Genomic DNA, 27201 nt, shown 5'->3' on the forward strand with positions numbered 1-27201 from the left:
TCTTCTTGTGTTCCTATGTTTTTTCTAGTGTGGTCCCTAAGCTGAGCATGTTAGCTAAGCTGAGGTTTCAAAGCACTGAATAAAGAAAAAAAATTATGTTGTCTGTTGTACATACTGTTAATCCATATTGAATAGGACTTGTCTTTTTAGCAGCAATACCCTGTATTAAATATGAATTAAAATGCATAATTGACTGTAATCCAGAATTCTCTTCTGATGTACACTTGCAAGCTAAACATCTCCTATATTGCTGTGTTCATATAAGCACTTACATGTTCGTTGTAAGGTTTCAATGTTTTATCTGTTTCCAGATATGCTGATCGTGCAAAACAGATTAAATGCAATGCTGTTATCAATGAAGATCCCAATGCCAAGCTGGTGCGTGAACTGAAGGAGGAGGTGACAAGGCTTAAGGATCTCCTGCGTGCTCAAGGGCTGGGAGATATTATTGACAGTAAGTGGATTAAACAGACTATCATCTTGAGGTTGGTGTCTTTTATAGAGGAGGGAGAGCTGGGCCTGTGAGCGAAAGCGGTTAAAAACATGGAAGTTAAATGTAGGTGCTGATATTAAATGTTGAACATGGTTTTAAAAATAGTAGCCTCTTTTGTCTTTAAACAATGCATCCTTAGGATTGTCTGTAGACTTGACAGACCACCTTCAAACTCTCAAGGGAAGACGTGGGGATTGAGTTTCCTGTTACTGTAGAAATGATTTTGTGTAATAGAACTTACACATTCAGGAGTTGCCCTGCTGAGTTATGGAGGACTTTTTGTCTAGCTGCCAATAAAAGGACAGTTGAGGTATAGAAGCTTAATTTCATACTGAGAAAGAAAGCATCTTTTCTTCCTCTTTAAGGGGTTAAGGTTATTTGTTGATACCTGGCTTCAGTGCTGTCCTCACTCAGAAAGAAAACAACGGCTAATTCCTGTTAGAAAATGTCCTGAGTGACAAACCATTTGTCACTTCAAAATAACTAGCCATGAAACAGCTGCCTGTGAATAAATAATGAATTCTTTTGGGGCGAGATTTTGAGTTAGGTTGGCAGAGCAGTATTGTACCGATTTGCTTTGCCAGCAACCTCTTAAAGCAGCAGAACACACTTGTGCCTGATTACTTTGTCCTCATTCTAAATAAAGCAAATAAACTAAAATTTTAGCTGGTACTTTCTTCTATAATATAAACAGTGATTTAATTCCTAGTGAAGCAAATGCCTATAAAAACAGAGTGTATTCCAGTGAATTAAAAGATTCTTGGACTTAGAAACTGGTGCAACTTTTTTTTTTTTTTTTTATTTGTCAGAACTTATTTGCCTGTGAAGCAGAAGTTCTGACTTAGTCACAGACAATTTAAAATGTGTAATATGTATTTACCTTTTTATTTACTTGTTTTCAAGAGAATGGGGCCAGAAGGCAATGAAATGCAAGTGTTTTTATGCTTGGTGCAATCTGTTTTTTGGTTCTAAATCAAAACTGAAAAAACTGTGTTACTGAAAATTGTGCTTTTGTTTCTTTAAACATCAAGTAGTTTTCTCTTCCCTTCCTATGTCGCTAGTGAACCTTCAATTTTGATCCTTCTTGTATTTTCCCTCCTGCTTCCTTTCAGTTGATCCAATGGGAGATGAATACTCTGGAAGTGGAGGCAAATGTGTGTATTGTGTGGTTCTCTTGTTTAACCTGCTTTCTCTGGGTCAGCTTTTAACTGAGCTTTGCATGCCAGCATTTCTCACAGGGAAATCCCAGACAGAACACTCACTGTGGAATGCAGTGCAGTTTCATGGAAACTAGCTTAACCACGGTTCCTTAGACTGAGTTGGCAGTCAAAAAAAAGTGCAAAGTTTAAAATGCAACATACGTTCATTCTTCCTTTCTGGCGGAATATAGAAGGGATAGTGGAAGTTCTTTAGTCTGTTTTCATGACAGCCAGCCATTTAGAGTTGAACTAGAAAATCTTGATCTTGAACCTTCCTCAAGTTATTCAAATGAAACAGCTTCTGGTCACCTAGCTTCCTGGCATTTTAATATCTCTTTTTCAGCTAAAAGTATTTGTTTTAAATGTCGTAATTGATTAACTCAAGGTGAAATGTTATCAGTTCCTCCTGGAGAGGCTTGAGTTTTATTTTGTATAGTTTCTTAAAAAAAAAAAAAAAAATTGAACATCCTATACTGCTGAAGGTCTCATTTGAGCTCAAATACTTGGTTGTAGATTATTAACTTCATAGGGTTGAAAGCAGTCAGCAAACAGCATTTTATTTCTGTTCTACTGTGTGCTTTTATGAAAGGGAAATATATGTAGTCTATTGCAAGAGAAATGTATTCTATGTAAATTTTGGGTTGCTAGACTTTTAAAATTCTTTCAGTCAGTTGTCTTCACCCTTGCTCAAACAATATCAACTGGAAGAGATCTGTCTGAAATTTCCTAAAATTAAAACTACTGGTGGTGTAAAGACTCATTCTGGCCTTGTCTTACATTCTGATGCTGCTTCCAGCGTGTGCATATATCATCTGTGTGAAAGCTGCAGCCTCCAGGAAAAGCGTGCATGATGCTGAGGGCTTTGGTTCTCTGTGGTCACAGCAACTGCGAAAGCTATTGCAAGCACCGCGTCCTTTATCTTCAGGACTGCATGCGTCTTGGCCTTTGGAGACTTCATCTTCCCTGCTCTGTCATGCCTGCCTTCCTCATCCCGACGGCATTCCCTTTCCTTAACCTGCTTTTCTTCTGTTAAACTCCCACCCCTGCTTCCTGGATTTGCAGATGGTGGTTTTCAAACTGACTTGATGCAATCATCAGTTTCATGAGGCTGAAACAGCAGGCTGAATGTGGAGTGAACTAGGGCATAAGGCTGACAATAGCAGAATTGTTCAGGATAAGAGTAGAGGAGATGTAGGAGGACATGGAAATTTATGCAATGTCTGGGTGAGCATCTCATTTTTGTAAGTGTGAAGCCCTTGTTTATAACTTGCAAGGTCTGATTTGACCTGGTTCTTTTATAAGGATGTTTATTTTAAAGGATTTATTTTAGAAATAGAATTTAAAACTATAAAAATCATTAATACTGAGCTATTTAATTGTCTAATTCCATGTAAGATTTTTTTTGTGCGCTTATTCCAAGGATATGGTTTACAGACGTATCTGAGAAGCTAAGTAAGATTAAAATAAATTACCTTTGGATATTTGTTCTTAAATCATTCATGCACATTTTTCTTGTTTTCTGTCTTTCAAGGAGGCATCTTTCAGGCCTCCAGATTTTCAGGCTACAAAAGCTGCCTTATTAAATTCTGGGGCTTTTTAAGGCCTTCCTCATCTAAATTAAGACCAAAAAGCTTTCAGGCACCTTCTGCAGTATGAGCACCACCTATCACCTTTTCCACTGGTCAGGTATCTTTAGATTTCCATTTTTCAGATAAGGAGGGTCAAGAAGTAACATAATAATGTTTCTGTGAACTTGTGTTCTCCTCTCCCCGTCATGGACTGACAGGTGATTCACATACACTGCTGTGAGAATTTAGAGGAGTAGTTCTTTGTTTGTGTGGTCTGGGTGGCTCGTCAGCAGAACCAGTGTTGTAATAAAGATTTACTTAATCATTTTAGATTAAAGGAGCCTGGAAGAGAATGTTTTTCTGAGTGTAAAGGGTTGGTGTCTATTTAGACTTTAGCCCAAAATGTCACTAATCTCATGAGGAGCTGAATCTGCTCCTCATCTGAGCTCCGTGGGGCTCATTTCAGTGTTCAGTTAGGAATAAGATGGTTTATTTTTGGCAAGTGTGTAATTTATTTTTTCAGGCATTTTTTATGAAGATGGTTCATTATGCAACTAGTAATCCTCAGGGTCTGAAATGAGTTATTGTTATGTTATAGATAGTAATATTAAAAGATTTGTTTTGGAACTGCCATCTAAAAAATTACAAAACTTGTCTTGTTGCTGCTTAAATGCTTTCCTCTTATGCTGGTGTTTCCTTCCTTTCCTTCTTCCTCTTTCTTCCCTCTTCCTATTTTCCTTTTTCCCATCTTTCTGCCTTCCCTCTGTCTGTGTGTCTCTCTCCCAGATTTGAAAGATTTTCAGAACAATAAACATAGATACTTGCTAGCCTCCGAGAATCAACGTCCTGGCAATTTTTCCACAGCCTCCATGGGGTCCCTCACTGCATCTCCATCCTCCTGCTCTCTCAGTAGTCAGGTGGGCTTAACATCTGTGTCCAGTATACAGGAAAGAATCATGTCAACACCTGGAGGAGAAGAGGCAATTGAGCGTTTGAAGGTAGGTCTTGCTGTAGATTAAGGGGGCCATTATTTTGGTCTTTTCCAAGGCTAAATAGCAGTGAGCCCAGGAGAACTTTACTTCATAGATATATGCAGTGTGCTACTGTTTCTCTGAGAAGTCGTTGAAAATCTCCTCGGCACCTTGAAAAGGGCACTTAACTGTGTTGTGGGCTAGAAACTGTGTTCATGCACAGCCTTTCCTGTTAGGATTATTTAGGTTTAATTGTAGCCTGGAGCTACAAGTAAATTATAAATGAAAATCGTGATTGTTGTTTACAGGTTCTCTGATGCAGTGGTAATTGCAGAAAATTTGGTCATAAGTATAGACTTCAGGAGGCCTGGTCAGCACTAGTGTGGACAAAATCCGACTGGCAAATGCATTCAGCTTTCAGAAAACCACATTATCCCAAAGTTGAAAAAAGGAGGAAGAATAATCCTGCCACTGTTGTATTTGCCCAGCCCCCACAGATTAAAATGTGAAGCACACAGAATAGCATGCTTTGTCCAGACAATAGCGGCCTTATCCCAATACTGCATAAAATTGAACTGCATCAAAAGTGCATTACAGTGAAGTATTTCTTGATTTTTATGAAAGCCCCCCTCCCAATTTCCATGGGTGGATGAGTGGGGAGAGCTGGCAGTGTCAAATCTCTGCTTCATTCTCATGTCTTATCCATGAGACACACTGCTACAGGGATTGGAATGGGCTGGAACACACACTGCAAATCCCTTTCCTATTGGAAACCCTCTGTTGCCATGGAAGTAACAGTGTGGTCTCTGCAGTTCCTTGGCATCTAGTTACTGAATGATGTCTGTAAATTAGATTTTTAAAAAATAGCAAAAGAAAAAAATTTAGGTGTTCAAATTAAAGTCTGACTGTGGTTAGATAAAAAATAATCTTTTCTCAGCTTGCCATCAAGGCCGTTTACCCTTGGAGAAATTAAGGAGGACAACTTAGTTTTGAAGAGCTAAGAGTACGTTTTATAGCCAAACTTAATCTGAGGCCTAGAACTGAGCACAGACTTTCATTGTTTTGTGTATTATGTAAAGAACTTTGAGGAGAATTGTAAAACAGCTTCTGGGATTTTCACACAGGAATCTGAGAAGATCATTGCAGAGCTGAATGAAACATGGGAGGAGAAGCTGAGGAAAACTGAGGCCATTAGGATGGAAAGGTCGGATGGTGTCCAGAAAATGGAGAAGTGTGGAAAACTGAGAACGTTACTCTGTTCCGAATCAATGGAACAGCAGAATAGTGCTTAGTGATAATTCTGTTTACCTATGCATTATATAAACAGTAGGGGCAATGCTGAGAGGAAGCTGTATTCTTTCCTGTATTTCCTACAGTTAAAGTGTACTGTTGTAATTCTGGTAAAATCTTAACCTGCTGCGTTGGCTTCTGCTGCAGAGCAGCATGGAGTCCTGGTTTCTTTCTTCCCCTTTCCACTGTTCTCTTACATTCCAAAAACTTTGGCCCTAAAGTTGAGCAGAAAGGATTTGAGTTTTTAGTGCTGGAGTATCTAAAATTACGAAGCAGCTTTACCTTTCAGCTTTGGTTGAATTGTGTTCTAGAGCGAGATGCTTAATAATTGTCAGAAAGTGAGTGCAGCCAAACAGAGCATTACTTACTAGAATATTAAAAGCTTGCAGAATGTATAAGTGGAACATATTTGCCTGGAAACAGTGTGACTGAGTCTGTAAAACCAGTGAGAGCTGTATGAAGAAAGTGGGTCGAGATAGATTATTCACTGACAAAGCTAAGGGACTGTAAGGCTGTTGGGTGATTTGAAACAATAGGAAGTTCTCACAACACATAGGTAAGCTGTGAAAGTCTTCACTACATTATGTTGATGATGATAGGAGTTGAATTAAAAAGAAAGACAAAGGAGAAAACATCAAAACCGCAACATTTTGGATAGCTGTTTAAAAGAAATGCAATCGTTAGTTATGGGAATTCTTTAGGAAGAAACTGGGGGACTGTGAAAATACTTTGGGGAAAATATCATAGTGTTTGCCACGTTCTTATTCTTCTGTGTTGGTGCCACTGTTGTGTTTTGTCAAAGCCAAGAAACTGTATTACATGAACAGTTTGACCCAATAGAATCCTTTTTATGTCTTTAGAAGGAGAAAGTATTTTTATATTGGATCAGGAAGAGCCAGTAAAGTCTTTGTAAATTAGTGGATAGTAGTAGCTCCTCTTACCTAAATGGAATTTTTAAATTTAGAACAGACTTTAACCTTCCTTAAAGAAGCAACGAATGTAATGTCTTAAAATGTACTTACCTTGTGATAGGTTATTGCACTAAAATGCTGTTAAATCTCTGTAAAAATTCTTGCTGTTGCTGTTGTGCAGGTCTATAAGTTCTAGGACTAAAGTTTAGAAACTTGCCCTGTTGTGTTATGAGGTGGTGAAAGTCCTGGCTGTATGGTCAGTTGATAGGCTTGTTGAAAGTCTAATGTATTATATTACGTGGCTTTCATTAGACTAAGGTCTATTTTTTTTTTTCTAAGATTTTCTCTAATTTTGTCTGAGAAGCTCAAAATATAATACATACCTTGCTTTTCTCTCTCAGGGAGGCATTGTTGGCAGAAATGGGAGTTGCCATTCGGGAAGATGGAGGAACACTGGGAGTCTTCTCACCTAAAAAGGTAAGAAAAAAAAAAAGAGTAACAGTTGCGTAATGTCTTCAAAAGGCTGGTGGACCTGGGAGGAAAGGGTGATGAGGAGCTACCATTCATACAAGGGCTTGTGTTCATGTAAGATACATAACAACATAAGTGAGGTTTGGACCCCTAGTAGTAAGTTCTTCTTACAGTGTCTTTTTGGAAATGGCTTTATTGTTAGAATCTATCAAAACACATTACATCTAAGGATTATTGCCCATTTTTTTTGTAGCTCCTTGCATATTATTGTTTCGTTAGCAGCTCAGAAATGCTGCCTCATAAATTGTTGTTGCTGTTTTCAGCAGTATCTGTGTGTGACCTTCAGGTACTCTACCTACTCCTCATTAAGATTCTCACAGAAGTTTGACGTCTTGTTTAGATGCTTTTCCCTGAATTTTTTTGTTAATCCTTTTTGCTGTTGGAAAAAGGGGTTGTTATCTAATGAACCACTGAACACGGGATGCAGGGGAATATTTCTTTCAGGATATATCAATACTTCTATTTTCTGAAAGTTGAAAGAAGCAGGACTATGCAGGAAAAGGTCATAAATCAGTGCTGTAAATATAAAGTGATAAATTGGTAAAGAAGCTATCTATGCAGTTAAAGCAGAATTATTGAAGAAGTACAAGGAGAAGAATGTACTTGTATCTCAAAAATCTTTGAACAAGGAGCACAGGGTAATATTTTAGCCTGAAACTTCTATGTGCAAGCATGTAACAAACCTGATTTAAGGTTAAATGGGGACCTATCTAGAGGCATTGTACAGAAACATGGGACAGCAGAACTGATTAAAATATTTAATCCTTTGCTTAAAGTAGTGTTAAACTGTTATGTTTGCAGTAGGTAGAAGTCTGGTTTAGTTTCGTTATCAACTCCAGAAGTGCCTAAGGTTTGTAAAGACGCCAGTTTGTTGAGTGTTCTTTACATGTCCTTTTGTTATGGATCCTAATCTCCTTTTAGATTTTCCCTCAGAGGCCCTCAGCTCTTTTTGATGACTCTTTTGGTGCATTTTCAGCTGATCAGGTTTGTGTATAAATGCCATCTGGATTAAGTAGTTGTGTTGGTAATAGATAGTATTTATTTTTACCCATATAGGATTTATTAGGAGAAGTAAAACTCTTGACCTAGTCCTTTCTGCTTCTGTTTCTTGCTATCCTTGCACTTGAGTTTCATTAGTTCTCCTTCTAGTAACTGTGGCTGCTGTTGTGAAAACCTGAGACGTAGATAGCAAATTTGAAATTTTTTTATAAAGACTTTACACTTCTGAAGTACCAATATATAATCTAACAGTATGCTACTAGGACAGCATTGTGTTTTTACCCACTGAGCTGTAAATTGAACTCTGTAAGGTATATTTTGCCTACTTTACAAATTAAAAGGTATGACATTGTGCAGTTGTTGCTGTATCTACCAGTTTTGCTTTTGGCAGGAAACTTCTTAAATGGTTTGTGGAAATGTAATTGCTGGTGCTGTCATCAAAGATGGGAGCAGGGCAAGTCCTTCAGCTCGTGCTTGAGAAATGCGGACAGGAGAAAGTTGAAGATATAACTCTTTGTGTATGAATAATAGAATGAGTGAACAGTTGGTTTTGCTAGCATTATTTTTTAAATTGTTGAGCTTTATTTCTTACAAAAATCTCTGCCTCTGAAAGACCCATTCAGACTTTAATTTAGTGTGATAAACGAATTTGGATGCTGAAACGTTTGTATAGGGTACAGCAGTATTTTCAGAGTGTCCAAGTGGTGCAAGTCATAGTAGTGTTACAGTAGTTGACTATAGGATTTAGTTTCTTACCAGTTTTCTCTTGATTTAAAAGCTTTATACAGCTCCCAGTGTTGATTTGAATGCGGTGAATAGTGATGATGGCATGGGACACCCTTAGCTGCAGTTTTAGGTGGCCCCTATCTTTTCAGGGGTGAAAAAGGTGTCTTGTTCTTTCCCCTTTTCTGTCTTCGTAGTTACATCTTTGTTGGGCAATTGACAATCAGACTTCTTCATTCAAAGACAGATTTCATTTTTAACATCCGGTAGTTTTTGTGCTTCTGTAAACTGAGTGCTGTTAACATCTCTCTGAAGTAGACTTTTTGGAGCTATAATAAATGGATGGAAACAATGTTCCCAAGGAATCTTAGTCAAATTTATTTCCTTTTGTTGAATTTATTCTGTTTGAGGTTAACAAAGGGACAAGTTGCTTACTAAGTTTTAAATCTCTTTTATCATCTTTCTTCTTTAATTCTGTTTAACCTTTTTTGCCTTTTCTTTTGTATTTGTGCTTACTGTGATCTCACTGGCTAGGTTTTCACACCAAGGCCTTGTGACTTGTTTGCTGATTCCAGTGGGGTTTTTTCACCAAAGAAGGTTGGTTTAGTAATTGTAGTGGACTTGAATTTAGAAGAACTTTAGATGGAGAGCTTTTTAGCTGTTTGTATTGAAGAATGCTAGTAGTTTTAGATTTTCTTTGGATGTTAATGGACTTTGCCAAATGAGCATCACACCTGTTTTGCCCAAGAAAAGTCAAAGTCGATTCCCCATCAGTTTAAAAATTTTACTGTTTCTTTCTGCTGTTGGACTTCCCTTAACAAATTTACAGAGACTTTACAAGGAATTGTGGTGTTTGTTTTTTTTTTTCCAGCTGAAGCCTTTATTCCCTCAATTGATATTTCAGATAACTAAGCAATCTGAGCTCTATTTCTGCTGTTCCTTTTTTATGCTCTTCAGTACTGCAAGAGGTTATATTTGAAAAAATGCATTATGGCATAACCTCAAGATACATAGCAAGGCTGCTGGATTAATGTACATCTTCCACAGCTGTGGGAAGAAGCCTGAAAATAGGTCTTCTGTTCTTAATTAACTTTCCTTTTTGTTCTTTTAGACTCCTCATCTTGTAAACCTTAATGAAGATCCTCTCATGTCTGAATGTCTGCTTTACTACATCAAAGATGGTATTACTAGGTGAGGATTGGTGTTAATACACTCTGAGGTCTGCTTCTTTGCTTGCTTAAAACCCCATGCTGGAGACATCGTGAGATTAAGTAACTGTGCATTGAACTATTCAGCTTGCAGGTACAAAGCATGAGATTGCTGTAGATGGAAAAAGTACATAAAGGCATTTTCTTTTAAGTTGATTTTTTGCTTTCAGAGTAATAGGTGCAGTCATTTAGCTTTATGACAAGTTCGTTACTACGCTTGGGCGATAAAAGAAAGCATGATATCTTTTCTAAGATACCGCAAACCAAAAATAATAAAACTTCCTGAAAATACCTTTGAGATTCCGGTGGGTGGAGGATTGAAAACTTGATAAAAGCAACCAGAATATGGATGAGCATTCACTTCATTTTTAAAATAAACTGTTATCTTTGCCTCTGCACAGTTAACATATTCTGTATTCACATGTATGAGACTAAATTTAATAGCCAGATTTGGAATTTAAAATGGATTTTATTCCAAAACTTGTTTCAAGACATCTGGAAGAACAGAGGTGATTTTTGTTATCTTTGGAGCACTAAGCCATGTTTGGTTGCTTAGTTTGTATATTCTTTGGGAACAGATGGGGAAGAGTACAGAGACAGGTGCTGCTGTATGGTACTACTCTAATATGCATTGGACCCACTGAAAAGAACATCAAACTTGTAGAGAATTCAGTGCAGAACAATCAGTAGAATAGCTTAGGGCTTAAGAAACCATTTTAAATTTTGAGCCTAGCTAGTGGACATCAGAAATGTATAGAGTAATAAGTAGAGCAAGAAGTTCATAAACATTGGGATTGAAAACTAAGTTGTCCGTATCTAGAGTTCCTCAAATATTTGAGTTTGGAGTGGACATAAATCTTCAAGCTCCAGGGATACTCCTAGCCTCTCACTGTCTGGAAGGGGGATGAAACTGCTTGTGGCATCATGTTAGTCAGCAAGAGTCTCCCGAGCCATTTTTACTGCTTTGTTAAAGTGCAGATGGTGATTATTGGAAGGGCACGATCACTGTATGCCAGCTGAAATGCACCACTGGAAGTTCCTGTTAGTTTTGGGTTTTTTTTTTTCCTTCTGTGTGCCTTTGCTAAAGGGAGAAGGGGATACACAAGAGACAAGGAAACACGTTAAATCCGAAGGTGTTTAACATTTCAGTTCTGTCTTTAAATTATATGTTTTAAGAGAGAGAAAACATTTCTTTTCTTTTGTCAAGCAGTTATCCTCCAATTTATGGTACATCTGGTAAGTTCTCTGCAATGCAAAGTGCTATTTCTACCCTTTGAACTTGAAGGATGGTTTTAATAGTGTAGACCGTTTTCCAGGGTATTTCTGAGGGTTGTAGGAAGTGTCTGATTTGCTCTTGAAATATCTTTTCTTGGACCCAGGGTTGGCCAGGCTGACGCTGAGCGAAGGCAAGACATTGTACTGAGTGGGGCTCATATCAAAGAAGAACACTGTATCTTTCGAAGTGAGAGGAACAACAATGGTGAAGGTAAAAAACCTACTTCTAGCAAAGTATTGTTGAATCTTTCCCCTCTTACTTAATAGTTGGCTTGGAATTTGTAAGTTTCTCTTACCTCAAGGAAAAAACCATCTTTGACTCGCTGGGTTTTTTGAGTCTTAGGGGAAGAAAATTAAATTTAAGTGATAATAGCTTCAGTTGCTGCAGTCAGTATAAGAGTTAAGTTCTGATCTTCGTTAACTACAAACATGAAAATTCAAACAGAAAAAATATTAATAATTTCCAGCTGCAATATCTGGAGTTGTCAGTAGTATTGATTCTTCTTGTGGGGCGTTATTTCTGTTTTAGCCATGGCATCAAGGAGCGGTTCATTTGTATCTTGTTTTGGTGTTAGTAGGAAGATAGGCAGAAAATGAGAGGCCTGTAGGGTCTGCACACTTCTGTTTCTATACTGTGCTCTCTAAAGTCTCATTCATCCATGTTGTTTGTTTTCTTCATAGTTATTGTTACTTTGGAGCCTTGTGAACGATCAGAGACTTATGTTAATGGCAAGAGGGTTGTGCAGCCTGTGCAGTTGCGCTCAGGTAAGAATTGTTAGGATTTTTTGGTAGACTCTGTACCTAAGAATTGTCCATATGTGATACTTGCATCATATGTAGAGAATGCTGGGTGCTGTTCAAGGACAGCAGTGTTACTTTTTTGAAGCGTAGCTTTAAGTTGGTACCATTTTTGTATTGACAGCAGTTAATTTTCTTTCATTCTTTCCTGCACTAGCTGTATGTGTACTTAAATATGCACCGCCACACAGCATCCTGCTTGTCCTTCTGCTTACCCTGATATTATTCAAATACATTCTTGCCCAAGCCTATTGCCCTTGGCAGTCTCAGTGAGACAGAGCAGACAGACTGCCAGTTGCTGATGGAAAATTCCCGGTTTCCTGGCAAAGCTTAGATATGACCCTCTGCGGGAGTACAACAGATTCTCTTTGCTCTCATTAGATTTCCCACTCAGTCCCCTACATTCCTTTAAAAAGACATGTGGGGGAAGATTTAGAGGAGGGAGAGACTTCGCTAAATTACGGGGCTTAACCTATCTCTTTCAAGATATCATGCTTTTTGTGGCCTTCCCCACTTTTCTACTGGTAAAAAAACAAACAAAAAAAACCCACCTCTGAGTTATTTGTGTCAAGTTATAAGTGAGCATTTTCATGGAAGCAAGTGTACTGACTTCAGCACAAGTCTGGACAATGAAGGAGGAACAGGTTTTGCTGTTCTGTGCCTGCATATGGCTCATATTAAATAGCATGACTTTTATCATTTAGTAATTACTTTGTCTTGAAGTAGATGTTGGGTTTTTTATTTTTCCCCCTGTGTCTACATGATTGAGATACTAGAAGAATATAGACATAGTCTCTGACATCTTTAAGAGTCTATATTTTAGTAATATATTTATAAGGACAATTTTGGTTACTTTGGTCTATTTTTACTGGAATGTCTTTTTAAAATGTTAACTACATTAATATATTCTCTGGAAGAGCAGAGGCATTTTACTGTCTTCCATCACGCACATGTTTCAGGCCTTGTGGACATTTGATATCTCTAGGATTTATCTAAAAGACTTAATATGATATTTCCTCAGCTCTTTTTACATGAGTGAAAAAGAAGGTGTAAAATCCCACTGATTAGGACTCCAATAAAACCAATACATGTAAACCATATCTTAAAGAAAAGTAAGCACCATGCATTCCAGTGTTTGAAGTTAGGCTTTTCCAAGCTGAAAATTCTGCTGAAGTGGCTTTTGCTCATGTTTTGTCACTGGAGGAGAGGAATGGGATTTAGTGATGTTTTATTCACTGCCACTGTTGGTCAGTCTCCCAAGTTTGTCCTTTTATTTTTTATAAACTCTGCTGGGACGATGATGTCCTTTGTGAGCACTGCTTCTTATCAGCAGTGTCTTAGTCCTTTACAAACCAGGCATTCTTTTGGTTTTTTTCTTGACACCTAGTAACTTCAATGTGTACAGATCCTTACAGGGCAATCTTTTCTTATGCTGTCACCCAAGAGGATAGATAGGACGAATAATTTAGTGATGTTTTTCAATGGCTTTGGAATACTTACCTGAAAGACTTACCTTCTGTTCCTGTGTTTTAGGAAATCGTATCATCATGGGTAAAAATCACGTCTTCAGATTCAACCATCCAGAGCAAGCACGAGCAGAAAGAGAGAAAACACCATCAGCTGAGACTCCCTCTGAGCCAGTTGACTGGACATTTGCTCAGAGGGAGCTTCTGGAGAAGCAGGGCATTGACATGAAGCAGGAGATGGAGAAAAGGTAACAAAATAACTCGATTTCAATCTGAAACAAGGAGGAGGCAAATGTTGGTTATTTGGCTGGTGTCCGTGCAAACCTAAATTTAGGTTCTGCCACATAGCATCTCTGCTACCTGTTCTGACAGTTCAGAAAGCTTCCTCGTTATTTTATTTCAGTGTTTCAGTTCTCTAGCTCCTTTAAAAATCACAGGTAAGAACCTGCCACTAACCCTGTGCACATTTGGGTGAAGGACTAAACTGAAACTTAGAGGAAGTTTCAGTTCTGTAGTACTATAACAGACAAATAACGGTTCCTTTTAAGTGGAATGACTTTTATCCTTGTAGCTGTAGTTCAGTGGGCTGTGTGTGTAGAGTAATGCCATTGTGACAATAATGACCTCTTTTGACTACTTTTTATTTTCTTTTGTTCATCTTCAGATTACAAGAAATGGAGATTTTATATAAGAAAGAGAAGGAGGAAGCTGATCTCTTGTTGGAGCAGCAAAGGCTGGTACGTGTCCTTACTTCAGATTAACTATACCTTCAGCAAACAGTAATTCCTGTCCTTGCTTATCTGAAAGTTTAGGAAACCTGCTTGGGTTGTCTGCACAATGCAGTTCTCCCTTTGCTTTCAAATACTTTGTCTCTACAGTAAATTATTGTCAGTGTAAGTGAGCTCCTTCATGTTAATTCAGAGATTGTAATTGACAATGAAGAAGCTTTTATCAGTTTTTGTTGGGACAGGTTGGTTTTCTGGCAACTTAACCTGAAAGAAGGGCATTTCTATGCTCTGGTTTTTTTGAAGTTCCTTTTCAGTAGTCTTAACAGCTACTTCTTGGGATGTTTACCTTTATTTTTGTCTTGGATCACCAGAACATACTAATTTTGTGCTGCCAAAGAGGTTCCTAGAACATTGATACACTAGGTTTATTTTTTTGAATGATGTCTAAAAATGTTGCTGCATTGTGCATGTTTTAACCCTTCTCCCTTCCCCTGCATGGAGTTCCTTGTAAGGGTCTTAATGGTACACATGCTGATAGTGGGGTTCTGACTAGGAAGCAGTGTGCAGAGGGAATGTTAATTCATTCAGAGCAATGAGAATTCCACCATACCACATATTTCTTAAATAGGAAGTCTGATAAATTAAGTTTGATATAGGAAGACTTCAGTCTTCTCACAACAACTACCTTCTGAAGTGCATTACAAATAGAAATGCATGCAGTCTTCAAGCACCCTGTGAATTTTAAACACAAGACCAAGCCCAGGAATGAAGTCTAGATTTCCTTAAGAAACCGGAGTCTCCTGATTCTGCTTTAACTACATGGGGTTGTTTTTAGCCAGAACATAAACATAGCTGTACCTGAATTCTAACAAAAATTTCAGAATTGTGATTCATTTGTTTGTAGTATGAGTTTGAGATCACTGAAAACTGTGGGTTAAATGCATGCTGGGTTTTAAACTGTAAAGCTCTTCCCCTTTTCCCAAAACCAGAATGGAGCAAAGTACTGTGACTTCTATAGGTAGAAGCTACATAGTTTTAAAATTTTATTTATATTACACACTGAGACTTCTGCACCTCTGATTATTTCATTGCAAGGGACTAATTTCTTGGATGGAGAGTAGTTTTGGCTACGTGTCAAAGGGAGATGCAAGTAATGGGAATTCCGTCCCTTAAATTTTAGCTGATAGGCATAAGCCAAGCTATTGTATGAATTAAAGACGTGAGAATTGGCTGTCTGGGGAGCTGCTTCGAATAAATAAGGCTGCACTTACGGAAGAGTTGCGAAGGGAATTTGTTTCCCCATATACTTAAGAATAAGGGAAGGTTCTTTAGATAGTAGGTTGTTTAATACTGTAATAAGGTTGCTGATTTCTTTAAGCTTGTTTTGGCTTGGTTTTGCTGATTTCAGTTAGTGGACAAAAGTGGAAGACTATCCTATATGCATTACCAATGTTATTCCTGAAGGACACCTTTCCTAGTTGTAAGGGATCATAGCACATGAGATCATTGGTCAGTTAAGCAGTATCCTGCTTATTGCAATGATTAATAAAAATATTTCAGATGACAGCAAAACTTCTTGATGCACCTTGTCGTTTCTATGTCACTGTACACAGTCTGGAATGGACAGAATTAATGCATTCATAGAACAATAGTTGAATAATGACTGGGAAGTCTGGGGATGCATTTCAGCTTGTATACCTTAAAAATTTTTGTGTTGCTGTGATGTCCAGCTCCAATATCAGGTTTTCTAACTTACTGCTGTTTCAGACTGATATTGAAATATAAATATTATTCTTGTTCTAAATTGAAGTATAATCTTGGCTATAAGAAGCTGGCTAATCCAGTTAACCTTGTGGTTTTGGTTTTGTGCTGAGATTCCCACCAGTTTGAGTGTTTGTCAGATGTGCTATACAAAAAAGATAAATAACAGCTCTTGTCCCCCCAAATTTACAGCTAATATATATTTGCCTTGCTAGTATTACTAGGGAGTAGAAATAATAATTTTCCATTTTACAAATTGAATGTGAAAATGTGTTTAATAGAGCTAAAATTATCTTCCTGATTTTCTTGGTCATAATGCATTTGCAGTGACCACTTGCTATTAGAATGTGGGTATATACCTATATAATTGGTCTGGTTAACCTCTGAGTGCACATAGAGCAACGACCACATAGTGTCTCTTAATCAGCTTTTTATCCACAAAACCTGCTTTACCCATAAGTAGTAATATGGTAATTTTGTAACCTGTAAGAATAATCCTGTGGAATTTGTGGCAATATTTGAGTAGGTCGTGTTTTGCCTTTCTGGATGTAACCTTGAATGTGTAGATTGTACAGTGTCTTCCTCCTGGGCATCTTTTGTTTCCACTGCAATATGCAGTTTGCTAGACGTTGCTTCCTTAGGCCACAAATTTTGTCAGCTGTAAACTCATAGAGTTTATATTCTATTTCTAAACGATGTTTTGCTTATATTTTTGACCTAAACTAGGAAAAGTTGATTCGCTAGTGCTATTCTTAAATATAAGAAATACATAAGGTCACAAGAAGCTCAGATAATGTGACTCTTAGGCTATGGAGCTTGTTGACCATAGGGCAGAACAGTATTTCTTTTACTCCCTTTTATCATTCCCAAAACAAATTATATTGTATTCCCTGTTCTTTGTGGTCTTCTACCCGAAGTCTTAAGTCTAGGAGCCTGTGGTTCTAAGTCAATGACCTGGGTTTCCTTTGGTTTTAGAGTAACTGGCTGTTACGGTTCCTGATTTCTCATGTATTATAGTTCTCTGTGAAAAATAAGGATGTTAGGTAGGGGTTCATTAGAGACAGACTGCTGTGTTTTATTGAAGATGTTTGGATGACAGTAATACATAGGACTTTTTATTTGTTAAAGAGACATCTTAACTTAATAATCCTTTAAAGAAAAGTAGTCTGACTTTAGTTCCTGGTTGCAGTAAGCAATAATGGTTGTTCTTAACTTCTGGTGGCAGTATACCTGAACAAACATTCCTAGCATATGGAAACCTGAAGCACTGCTCATTAAAAATCATTTAGCAAAAGGTGGAAAACTTGTAATGAAGAAGCAAAACACGCATAACTCTTAGCAAGTGTGTGGAAGCTCCAGGCTCTAGGGTTTGAGAAGAGGACAAATCAAGGATATCAAATAGAGAATTCTTACTAAAACAATTAAAAAAAAAAAAAAAAAAAAAGTCATTACTGCAGCATTCTTCTGAAACTCATTCTTCGGACAGACAAGACTATTAATGCCTCTTTTTCTTTAAACTAAGCAACAAGGTGACAAATGGGGGGAAAAACCCCCAAAAACAAACCACAGCCCACCTCTGAAACTCTGATTCTGGATATCCTTTTAGCTTGTAGCAAGTCTTGGAGTATGAACCACTGTCTTCACCTGTCGTAGTGGCACTTACAGTCCTTTTAACATTGAACCTTTCGGCTGCTTCTGTTTCATTTTTTTCTTATCGTCTAACACTTCTCTGGCTGCTATTGTAGTGAAGTGGATTCTAAACTTGAGCATTCCTGCAACCACGTGCAACGTTACTAACCAGTGTTAACCCGACTTACTCTGGCTGCTCATGAGATCTTCTATGATGGCTGTTGTGTTCACCTACGTGGGGAGGATTTGCTGAAAGAAGCAACAGCAGTCACCAAGGCAAATGTGTGTGGCGGGGATTTGCATGTCTTTGTAGCATGTGTGAAGTGCAGATTACATTTGGTTTTTCATTTTTTTAAATCAGGAACTTGCTTTTAGTTGATCTTTTTAAAGATTTTTTGGAAGGGATTGGGAGGGAAGAGTTTAGATTATCTGCTGTTTTGAGATAATAAGGCTTATAAATATAATGTTAATCTTAATTTAGTGAAGAGCTCCAATTTTGACAGTCCATGCCTCTTGAAGATACATTTTAATGTCCTAACACTCAGTCTTCAGGGACTTCCTTATCACTTGTTCTATTTTGATTTTTTTTTTTATTTAGTTTTCTTTGCCTGCTACTTCTTGTTTAGCTTTTCCATTTTCTTACAATTTTAATTTTGGTTATTTTGGGGCCACTTCTTGATTTTTGTTTTTCCAAAGGATGCAGACTCTGATAGTGGGGATGATTCGGACAAGAGATCGTGTGAGGAGAGTTGGAGACTGATCACTTCCTTGAGAGAGAAGCTGCCCCCCAGCAAGCTCCAAACCATTGTAAAAAAGTGTGGCCTCCCCAGCAGTGGGAAGAAACGAGAGCCTATTAAAATGTACCAGATACCCCAACGTCGACGCCTTAGCAAAGACTCCAAATGGGTTACCATCTCAGACTTAAAGATTCAGGCTGTGAAAGAGATATGCTATGAGGTAGCACTCAATGACTTCAGGCACACTAGGCAGGAGATTGAGGCTCTGGCCATTGTTAAAATGAAAGAGCTTTGTGCCATGTATGGGAAAAAGGATCCAAATGAGCGTGAATCTTGGCGAGCTGTTGCTCGTGATGTCTGGGATACAGTAGGAGTTGGAGATGAGAAAATTGAAGATATTATGGCCAATGGTAAAGGAGTAACTGATGTGGATGACCTTAAGGTGCATATAGATAAATTGGAAGATATCTTGCAAGAAGTGAAGAAGCAGAACAACATGAAGGACGAGGAGATAAAAGTTCTTAGAAATAAGATGCTGAAAATGGAGAAGGTTTTACCTCTGATAGGGTCTCCAGAGAAAGCTCAGTCGACCTTAGCCAATGCTAAGTCTCCAAACTCTGCCAGTGTAGTGGATGTGGATAAAAAGCCCACAGATGACTTAAAAAGAAGTGAGAACGATGATCTTGCTAAAGAAGAGCGTGTTTCTCAGTTAATGGCAGGTGATCCAGCTTTCAGACGTGGGCGATTACGTTGGATGAGGCAAGAACAGATTAGATTTAAAAATCTGCAGCAGCAGGAAATAGCAAAACAACTTCGTCGACAAAATATGCCTCACAGGTTTATTCCACCTGAAAATCGCAAGCCCCGCTTTCCTTTCAAAAGCAATCCCAAACATAGGAACTCGTGGAGTCCAGGCACCCATATCATTATCACAGAAGATGAAGTTATTGAGGTTAGAATTCCAAAAGAAGATGATAAGAACAAAGATGAAAACAAAGAAAAAGAAAGTAGAGCTGCTTCTAAAGACCCTCAGCAGCTCTGGAATCTTTATGGCCCCCAGAGGAATCAAGATAATATCAAAATTAACAGGCAGCAGTTAAACACACAGTCACAGCCTAGCAGTCAGCAGCAGCCATCGCCTCAGTTGCGCTGGAGAAGCAATTCTCTCAATAATGGCTCTCAGAAAAGCTTACGGCGTCAGACATCAGGCTCGTCTGAATCATTGCACTCGTACAGCGGGCAGCAGAATCCGGACCTGCAGACTTTCCAGCAAAAACGCCACATCCACCAGCACCGGCAACCTTACTGCAATCAGAACAGTGGAGGCAGTGCAGAAGGCAATACAGCTAACTCCCACCCAAAACAGACGGACCGGCTTAACCACTATAACCAGTTTGTGACGCCCCCACGGATGAGGCGCCAATTCTCAGCACCTAACCTCAAAGCGGGCAGAGAAACTACAGTATGAGTAGTTGGCCAAGAGTAGTCTGGGGGAGGAGGGAAGCAGGGGCAATTCTGGCTTATCACTGAAAAACAGCCAGGATTGGCTTTGCTTATGTCTTGGGTTTTGTTTGGCCAGGTAGAACTTGAATAATTCAACATACAGACACAAGGTACTGGCCCTTCAGCCCGTTCAGTTTGCATGTGACTTGTTGCGGTTTTAACAACATTGATTGGAAGAACATTCTGTAAAATTTTAAGAACTTTTTTCATAGACTAGAAGACTTGGAGGGAGGGATGTGGAGGGGAGAACTTCCCTGCTAGCTCATTTACCAGGTTTTTTTGTGTGTCTTGGAGTATTTTTCTAATGCTGAAAATATTGTCTGGAACTTACAAAATGCTACCTGCCTCCCATGATCTATGTAGACAATCAAAAGAGGAATTTAGTTATAGCATTGAATGTTTCTTGTGAGCTTTTTCTTAGCAATAAGGAAACTGACCATCTGTTTTAAAATTGATCTGGCTCTTCAGAACAGTTATTTTCCACTCAGCTAAAATTCTTAATAGTTACAATAATCTTTAAACCAAAAGTTGTGGGCTGACAAGATATGTGGCTTTTTTTTATAGAGAAATTAAGAAGAGCATTGGGTCGTAACAGACCTACTCTCCAAGTAGTTGTCTTTTCTCCTTCAGCTTAAGTTCATAGTTACTGGTATGAAATTGCTGTGACAGTTAAACCTGCCTGAATGGAATTTTATTTCAGAATATATATATGTTGCTGAAACGATATGTTGGAAGTAAGTTTTTCTAATTCCCATTGTGTCTCTCAACATAATAGTTTTTAATTATTATACAGAGATTGTGTAAAAAGGAACTAGGATTTTTTGACACTGGTGCAGGAAGAAGCCTCAAAAAGCAATTTTTATTAAGTTTTCAGCTTTCTTGGGCATGAGTCTGGGAGATGTTATTGAAATAGTTATTCTTATGAAGACTTACAGATAACCGTTGTGAATTGGCTGAATTCACAAAGATAGGGGAATTTAACTGTTTCATCTTAATGTGATACCTCATGTTAGTGCCTCTGATCTTGGATTAAGCCCCTGTTTCAAGACTTCTTTAATAAAGAAGGTCATTTTGAGCAGAAGATAGGATTAATTTTCCTTTTCCCCACATTCAAAATGAGACTTCAAAATTTTAGTATCTGTTTTGATCTGAAGAGGTGTATACTTGCAGGTGATGTGCCATAAAACAAATGCTTGCAATCCCTACTTCAGACTGTTTCAGACAAATTACAGAACTACTGATTAAGGAATAGGCTTCATAAGCTTGGGGTTTTATCTCAGTTGGAGAGTCCCATTTATAATTATATACTTTCTGAGTTTGTTAAAGTGCAAGACAAAATTGCACGCACTTCTGAAAATCTGTGGACTTAAGTATGTGCCGATCTAAAGCTTTGAGGACTTAATATTGCTTTTAAATTTAAAACTTGAATACGATTTTAGAAACAAAATTGGCCACTGTACCACACTTGGTAAGATAGGTCCACTTTGCAGTGTGCCTGTACAGTGAAATGATTTGTGCTGTTTTGCACAAGTATCCTTCATTTACTTGAGGTTGCTTATTTTTTGATAAAATGTAAGACCTACTGGTAATTCGTATTTCTGTGTGTGTCAGCCTAGCTGTAGGTGAGTAGGAAGTGCCTCAAGCTTACTTTCCATCTTGTTTTTCCTGTCCTACCGCCACCCCCCCTTCCCCCCCCAGCTGTGTGTGATGTAGGTGCTGGTTGCAACACACAGTATGTGGCAGCCATGCAGCATTTCAATATTGATTAATCAAGTGTCAACCCTTAAGTCTCTACACGTGTTACTGATAGGATAATGGCCCTCTGATGTAGGAGATAAAACGTCAGTCCTCTAACTGTCCAAAAAGAATGAGCTGGTTCCATCACTTGGGACTTTTATTTTGTGTTTTGGCAGGTTTAATTTTGTGTCCAAATACAGCTTTGTAACGTGCATTTGTGTCATGCTTTGGCCTACTTGAATGAAGGAAATAAAGCATCATGTCCAAAAATGTCTTGATTCGTAACGAAAAGAAGCCTTGGTAGATGAGCAATACTTTCTTTGAGCTTGAGTCAGAATTGCAAAATGAGTTTTGGGCTGAAAATAATATTTTGCTGTTGCCTTTATTTTAGAATCCTGTTTTAGTACTGCATTACACTTTGTTTTTATGCATGTCAAGTAATGAGTTCTTTCATATCATCGGAAAGGCTTGGTCTCTCTTAAAAATGCATGCTCGGGAAAATCCTCTCAATTCTGTGGGAATCGGTGAGCCGAGCAGAGTTAGTCTGCATGGCATAGGTCATGAGAGAAGACCAAACCAGTTTTATCTTGTGTCCTATTTTTGTTGAGGATTTTGGCTGCCTTTGTAAAATCACCACATGATTGAGCATGGAGTAATTTTAAGTCTGTGCAACTACATGTACTGACATGAGATTAAAGCTCCTGCTGCTTGACATTTTCGTACTAGACACTAAAAAGTTTTTGCCAACTTATTTCGGCTTCAAAATCTGAGAAGTATCTGTAAATGCCTGTGGTGGTGATGATGGTGAACAGTAGGTCGCCATCAGTCTGTCTTACCCTGCTGTTTTAGTGCAGCACTAGAAAAACAACCCTGCCTATTCTGTTGTTGTATGATTTGACAAAAAACCCAAAAGGATAGTCAGTGTCAAAATGTGAGTCCAACCAGCTCAGAGGAAGCAGCTTTCTTCCTGGCTTTTGGGAGGGTATTACAGAAATGAAACTTGGGGGGGGGGGGAGAGGGAAGCTCCTGTGAAAATAATTGCCCACTTTAAAACTTGAATATTGATTGCAGTGCCTCATCTGATAAGGGGAGCAATGTGAGAAATTTATGATCCTCTTGCACTATTTGGAAGTACACACACCTCTCACTGCAGATTTTGTATTAATGGAGCTAATGAACAGTAGTGCAGCTGCTTCCATGGAAGATTGTGTGAAAAGGCTTTCAGGTTAATGGAAACGAGGCATCCATGATGGGAGTGCTGTTTTAGTAAGCTTAATTGCCATTGCTAAGTGCTGATGTGCTGTGTGCTTTGACAGCTGGCTTGTATCCACCTGTGCCTTAGTGATGATTTCTTAAATAACCTTTAGTGTTCACTAGGGACATGTGGATTTGGGGAGGGGGGTGGGGGGAAATGCATGCCACTAACGCTCCTCTGGTTGACTTCAACATACTTTCTCAAGCAATCTGAATTTAGGGATCTGTCAAATTAGAGGATGCTATTTTTATCAGTACATTCAGCTTAGTTTCAGTATCTCCTTCACTATTTGTCCTTTATCCTTTATATGTTGAAATTTATTCTTTATATGTTGAAATTTTGACTTGGATACTTCCCATTGAACCACTTCAAGAGCTGCCACATGAGAAATCCATGCTGTGTACCCATTTGTACTGTAAAGAAAGCAGTGAGCTGCCTTTTGAATTAAATGGGATTTTCAGATCTGTCCATTGTTTAAGAAAAAACAAGTTTTGGATTGTCTTAAGAGCAAGCATCTGCCTTGTGGAAAGCAGAACTGGTTTGTATTGTAACAAGTGCTCTTTCAATAAACTATGAAATACTCTTGTAAGTGTCAGACTTGTCTCAGTGAAATGGAAATGAAATTTGATTGCAGGCTTGTCCTGACTTTTTTTTTTGGGGGGGGGGGGGGGTGGTGGTATTGATCTATCAATGTTTAAAAGGTTTCATTAATAGTTCCTCAGTCTGATTGTTGTAAGTTTGTCCACCCTGATTTTTCTGCTGTTAAGTGAAAAGCAGCCTACACAGATTTGTGTGTCTACTGTCACGTAGCTTATTTAAAATTTTTATTTTTATTTTTTAAAAAAAGCTTTTTATAGCACAAAGGAATACAAGCCATACTCTTCAGTGCTTTCCCATCGTACCATCTTGTATGCTATTTGTTTAAATTCTGGAAGAAAATACAGTGCTGGCTGTTCTTATTTGTTTGCTCATTGAAGACAAAAGAAACTGACTTTTTTTGTATACCTCAAATCCAGGAGAGGATCACACACTGCAGTACCTTTGCAGACATCATGTAGATAGAATCTAACTTGTTATGATACAGTGTTCTGCTTAAGAAGCTGGTCCATCCTGGTGTTGAAAAGCTTAGCCTAGTCTGATCCGAGAGTATGATGGGGGTGTGTGTGTGTGTTGGTTTTTTTGGGGGTGTGTGTGTGGTGGTTTTTGTTTGTTTGTTGGTGGTTTTTTTTTTTAAACAAAATCTGTGTTTGTTTGTAGCTTCAGATATTTCCATGCCCCTGGGCAAAATAAACTTTACATTCCCTTTTTTCCACATTTGTGGAGCTAATGATATCAGTCAGTTTGAAGCTGTACAACAGTATGCATTGTGTTCCGGGGAGGCTGGGACATGGATCTTCAGAGCAGCTTCTAGATGCAGGGTTGGTTGGTGGTGGGTTTTTTTTTTTTTTTCTTTTCTAGCAGTTGAGGCACCTTTACATTGGTACTAACGATTATGTGTGTGTTACCACTAATCAGATCTGGAAATGTTTACATGGAGAGCTGACCAGTCCTCGGTAGAGCAGACCAACCCCTTTACAGTGCAGTCAGTGCACTTCTGTGTGAACCAACCTGAAATTCATCCTTCATCTGTTGTTCAGTGCCAATTATTTTAAAATGCTACCATAGTATCAAGTGCCTGGAGGCAATTTAGTCCTGTTTTTCTGCTTAGGGAGATGGTACCTGCTTCTTTTTTGATATGGGAAAACAAACTTCAACTCTTTCTATTTAGTTTTAAAAGTAATGTTAGTGTGGAGTCAATAAAAAGTGTCTGCTTATATTGAGCATTTATTTATCTAGGTATTTAAATGTACAGAAGATACAGTTGGCTCACAAGTCTGAAAATAGAGAAGACAAGAAGCAAGTCTTTTTGTTTGAATGAATTTAATGTGCCTGGGTTTTTAATGCTGGAAGTAGAATTTTGACAGTGGAATGATCCTGATTTTTGACCATTCCCCCTGCAGCTTTTCAGTTTCTCCAAAAGAATCTGATCAAAGATTCTACTTAAACACTACCTGAAGAGCTTTTCCTTTCTACAATCTGGCTGTTCAAATTGACATCCTCAGATTATCGGCTTCAAACTACAGAAAAATAAATTATTTTGCCCTTCTTTGCAAATAAGAGAAGCTTGGTTTTGTCACTTCGCATCTGTCCTGTTTTATCTTGCTTTAAAAGGTAATAGCATTGTCTAGATGGACGTAGACGAAAAATATCAGAGAGAGTGCCTTTATGTTAATGAATTGCTCATAGTATGCTGGGTGTTGAAGAACTGTAGATAAGTCTGAAACTCCTCATGGAGTCTAGAATAGTTTTTTTTGGTGAATCATTAAGAATTTCAGAAGGAATATCAAAAGGAAGGATGTATGTATATTTTGTCTGTAGTTCTTTTGCTGTGAGCTAAGATTTACTTACACTGTGAGTATGTAGCTATCTTAAGAGTTAATGGAGCAGACACAGTTGAAGAAAGAGCATTTTAGCCAAATAACATTTAAAGAGGGAATCAGAAAATTAAAACACAGCCCTCATACAAAGACCATATATCTTTAATAGTTCTTTTTTTTTTTTTTTTTTTTCCCCCCCTTCCCTAAAGGTCCTGGGTGTTGAAAATTCTGCACTTTCTAAGAGCACAGCTGCTGTTTTTACATGCTACTTCCAGGAAACATTACTTGTAAACTTAAAATAATGTATTTCATGTTTATCTCCTTGCCAGACACTGTTCTGACTGAACTTGTGTTAAATTTGGTACTATCACATTGTGGCAATGTTAGGTACTATACTTGCTGTACAAAACCGAAGTATTGTGGCTGTTTAGATGGGATGCTTAAAAGAAAGCATAAAGGTTTCCTTCTAGAGCTGTTAGATTTCAGAATGCATTACTGCGAACAGTGCATTGGAGAAGAATTTTAGGATTTGAAACTGTGGAAGAGAGAAGGTTGGAGTACAAGATAAGTGGCTTCAAGAATTCTCCTTAAGAACTCTGTAACAGTGAATTGTTGTTGCAACTGTTGTATAAAAATCTTGAGAAGCCAGTTTTAATTTGTGTAATATATACCAAAGGATTATCTGAAAAGAAAAAATAAAATACAGTAGTGAGGTAGGCTCTGAGACTAGGAGCACAGAGACTGTGTCTGTTCTAAATATCTTGAATTTGTATTTTGTTTACCAGCAAATAATAAAAGGATCGTTAAGTCTTAGTAGCCTTTATTTCAAGGCACAATTATGCTGAACAGGAAGAATATGCTCTTACATCAGAAGGTGTCCTTGAAGTGCTTCTTGTGGGGAAACCTCTGCACAACTGCTCTGCCCACTTGCCAGGGTGGTGGCTTTTTTGTCATCTTCTGATATGTTAAATACACATGTGAGAGAGTGGTACTTACATTCAAAGAGGAAAATCTTGATTTTTTTTTTATTTTTTTTTTTATCAAAAGGCAAATCAGTAGTGCTGTTAATCCTTCTGTCTGAGAAAATGAAGGTGAATAATTCTCCCATTTAAAGTTTATTTCTGTACTTTTCTCTATTTCTGCCTCTTTCCTACCTACCTGAAAGCAGCAAGCAGGTTCCCCCCAAAAAATCCCCTTTTTCCAGTTTTTAGCAAAAATTTACTTTAAAAATAATACCTAAACCTTTCCCTCTTACAGATGATATGAGCATGTATAGCTGACAATTTTAAAAAACACTACTGTCTTAATTGTGTTGGCCTCTGTCTTCTCACTTTTCAAGGACAGATTGTGCAAAACCGATACATGTTGGTATGTGACCTCTGAGCTTTAATGGAAATGTCTTGATGTATTTGTTCTCTGTCTGTCATTCCATCTGAGGCGTTAGTCTCTCTTAACTGTTCTCCTTGCTTTTGTCTGTCCTCCTACACGGTATCTTCTCTCTCCCCACAGGACTATGAGACTAAACTGCAGGCCTTACAGAAGCAGGTAGAGACACGATCCTTGGCAGCTGAAACAACAGAGGAGGAGGAGGAGGAAGAAGGTGAGTTTGAAGCTAAAAATAATTTGGATAAAGCTAAGCTTAAAGGAGCAGTTGCTACAGCATCTCTTGCAGTAGGTAGAAAACTCACTTTGGAAAGCTGCAAAATATTTCATAACTTCCTGACTTGTGATCTTCACAGCGTAAAGATGTAAAATACCTATTCGTAGAATAAGCTCCACATCAACAGCAGATATGCATCCCCAGATTCAATTGATGCACAAACTAGATTAGTTTAACTACGAGCTTTGATTTGGTACTCTTGAATCCAAAGGAATTGAGTTCTTCTTGGCACTAACAGAGTTCAGATGTCTTAAACCAAAATAATACTTTTGCCTTTGTTTCCTTGTTTTGACTTTAAAGTTTTTCTCCTTGGTAGGAATTTTTAGAACTCATGCTGTGATG

The 27201-nt window shown here is 38.1% G+C and overlaps 1 protein-coding gene across 30 annotated transcripts in view; it reads left to right on the forward strand.

Moving 5' to 3' along the window:
- KIF1B (kinesin family member 1B) overlaps positions 1-27201 on the forward strand; it is a 96641-nt gene that overhangs the window by 33998 nt on the left and 35442 nt on the right. For 8 of the 30 annotated variants that reach the window (XM_040585439.1, XM_040585451.1, XM_040585445.1 and 5 more), the window contains 10 exons: positions 312-454; positions 4125-4258; positions 5356-5435; positions 6834-6909; positions 9797-9876; positions 11273-11379; positions 11850-11933; positions 13500-13680; positions 14097-14169; positions 26709-26799. In XM_040585439.1, coding sequence (XP_040441373.1) covers positions 312-454; positions 4125-4258; positions 5356-5435; positions 6834-6909; positions 9797-9876; positions 11273-11379; positions 11850-11933; positions 13500-13680; positions 14097-14169; positions 26709-26799 — 1049 coding nt within the window. Of the gene's footprint in view, positions 1-311; positions 455-1605; positions 1648-4046; positions 4259-5355; positions 5436-6833; positions 6910-7884; positions 7948-9219; positions 9283-9796; positions 9877-11272; positions 11380-11849; positions 11934-13499; positions 13681-14096; positions 14170-18246; positions 23378-26708; positions 26800-27201 lie in introns of those variants that run through there. The other 22 variants (XM_040585424.1, XM_040585427.1, XM_040585437.1 and 19 more) reach the window with 9 other exon arrangements.

Source organism: Falco naumanni, chromosome 3 (genome assembly GCF_017639655.2).
Source record: "Falco naumanni isolate bFalNau1 chromosome 3, bFalNau1.pat, whole genome shotgun sequence".
NCBI lineage: Eukaryota > Metazoa > Chordata > Aves > Falconiformes > Falconidae > Falco > Falco naumanni.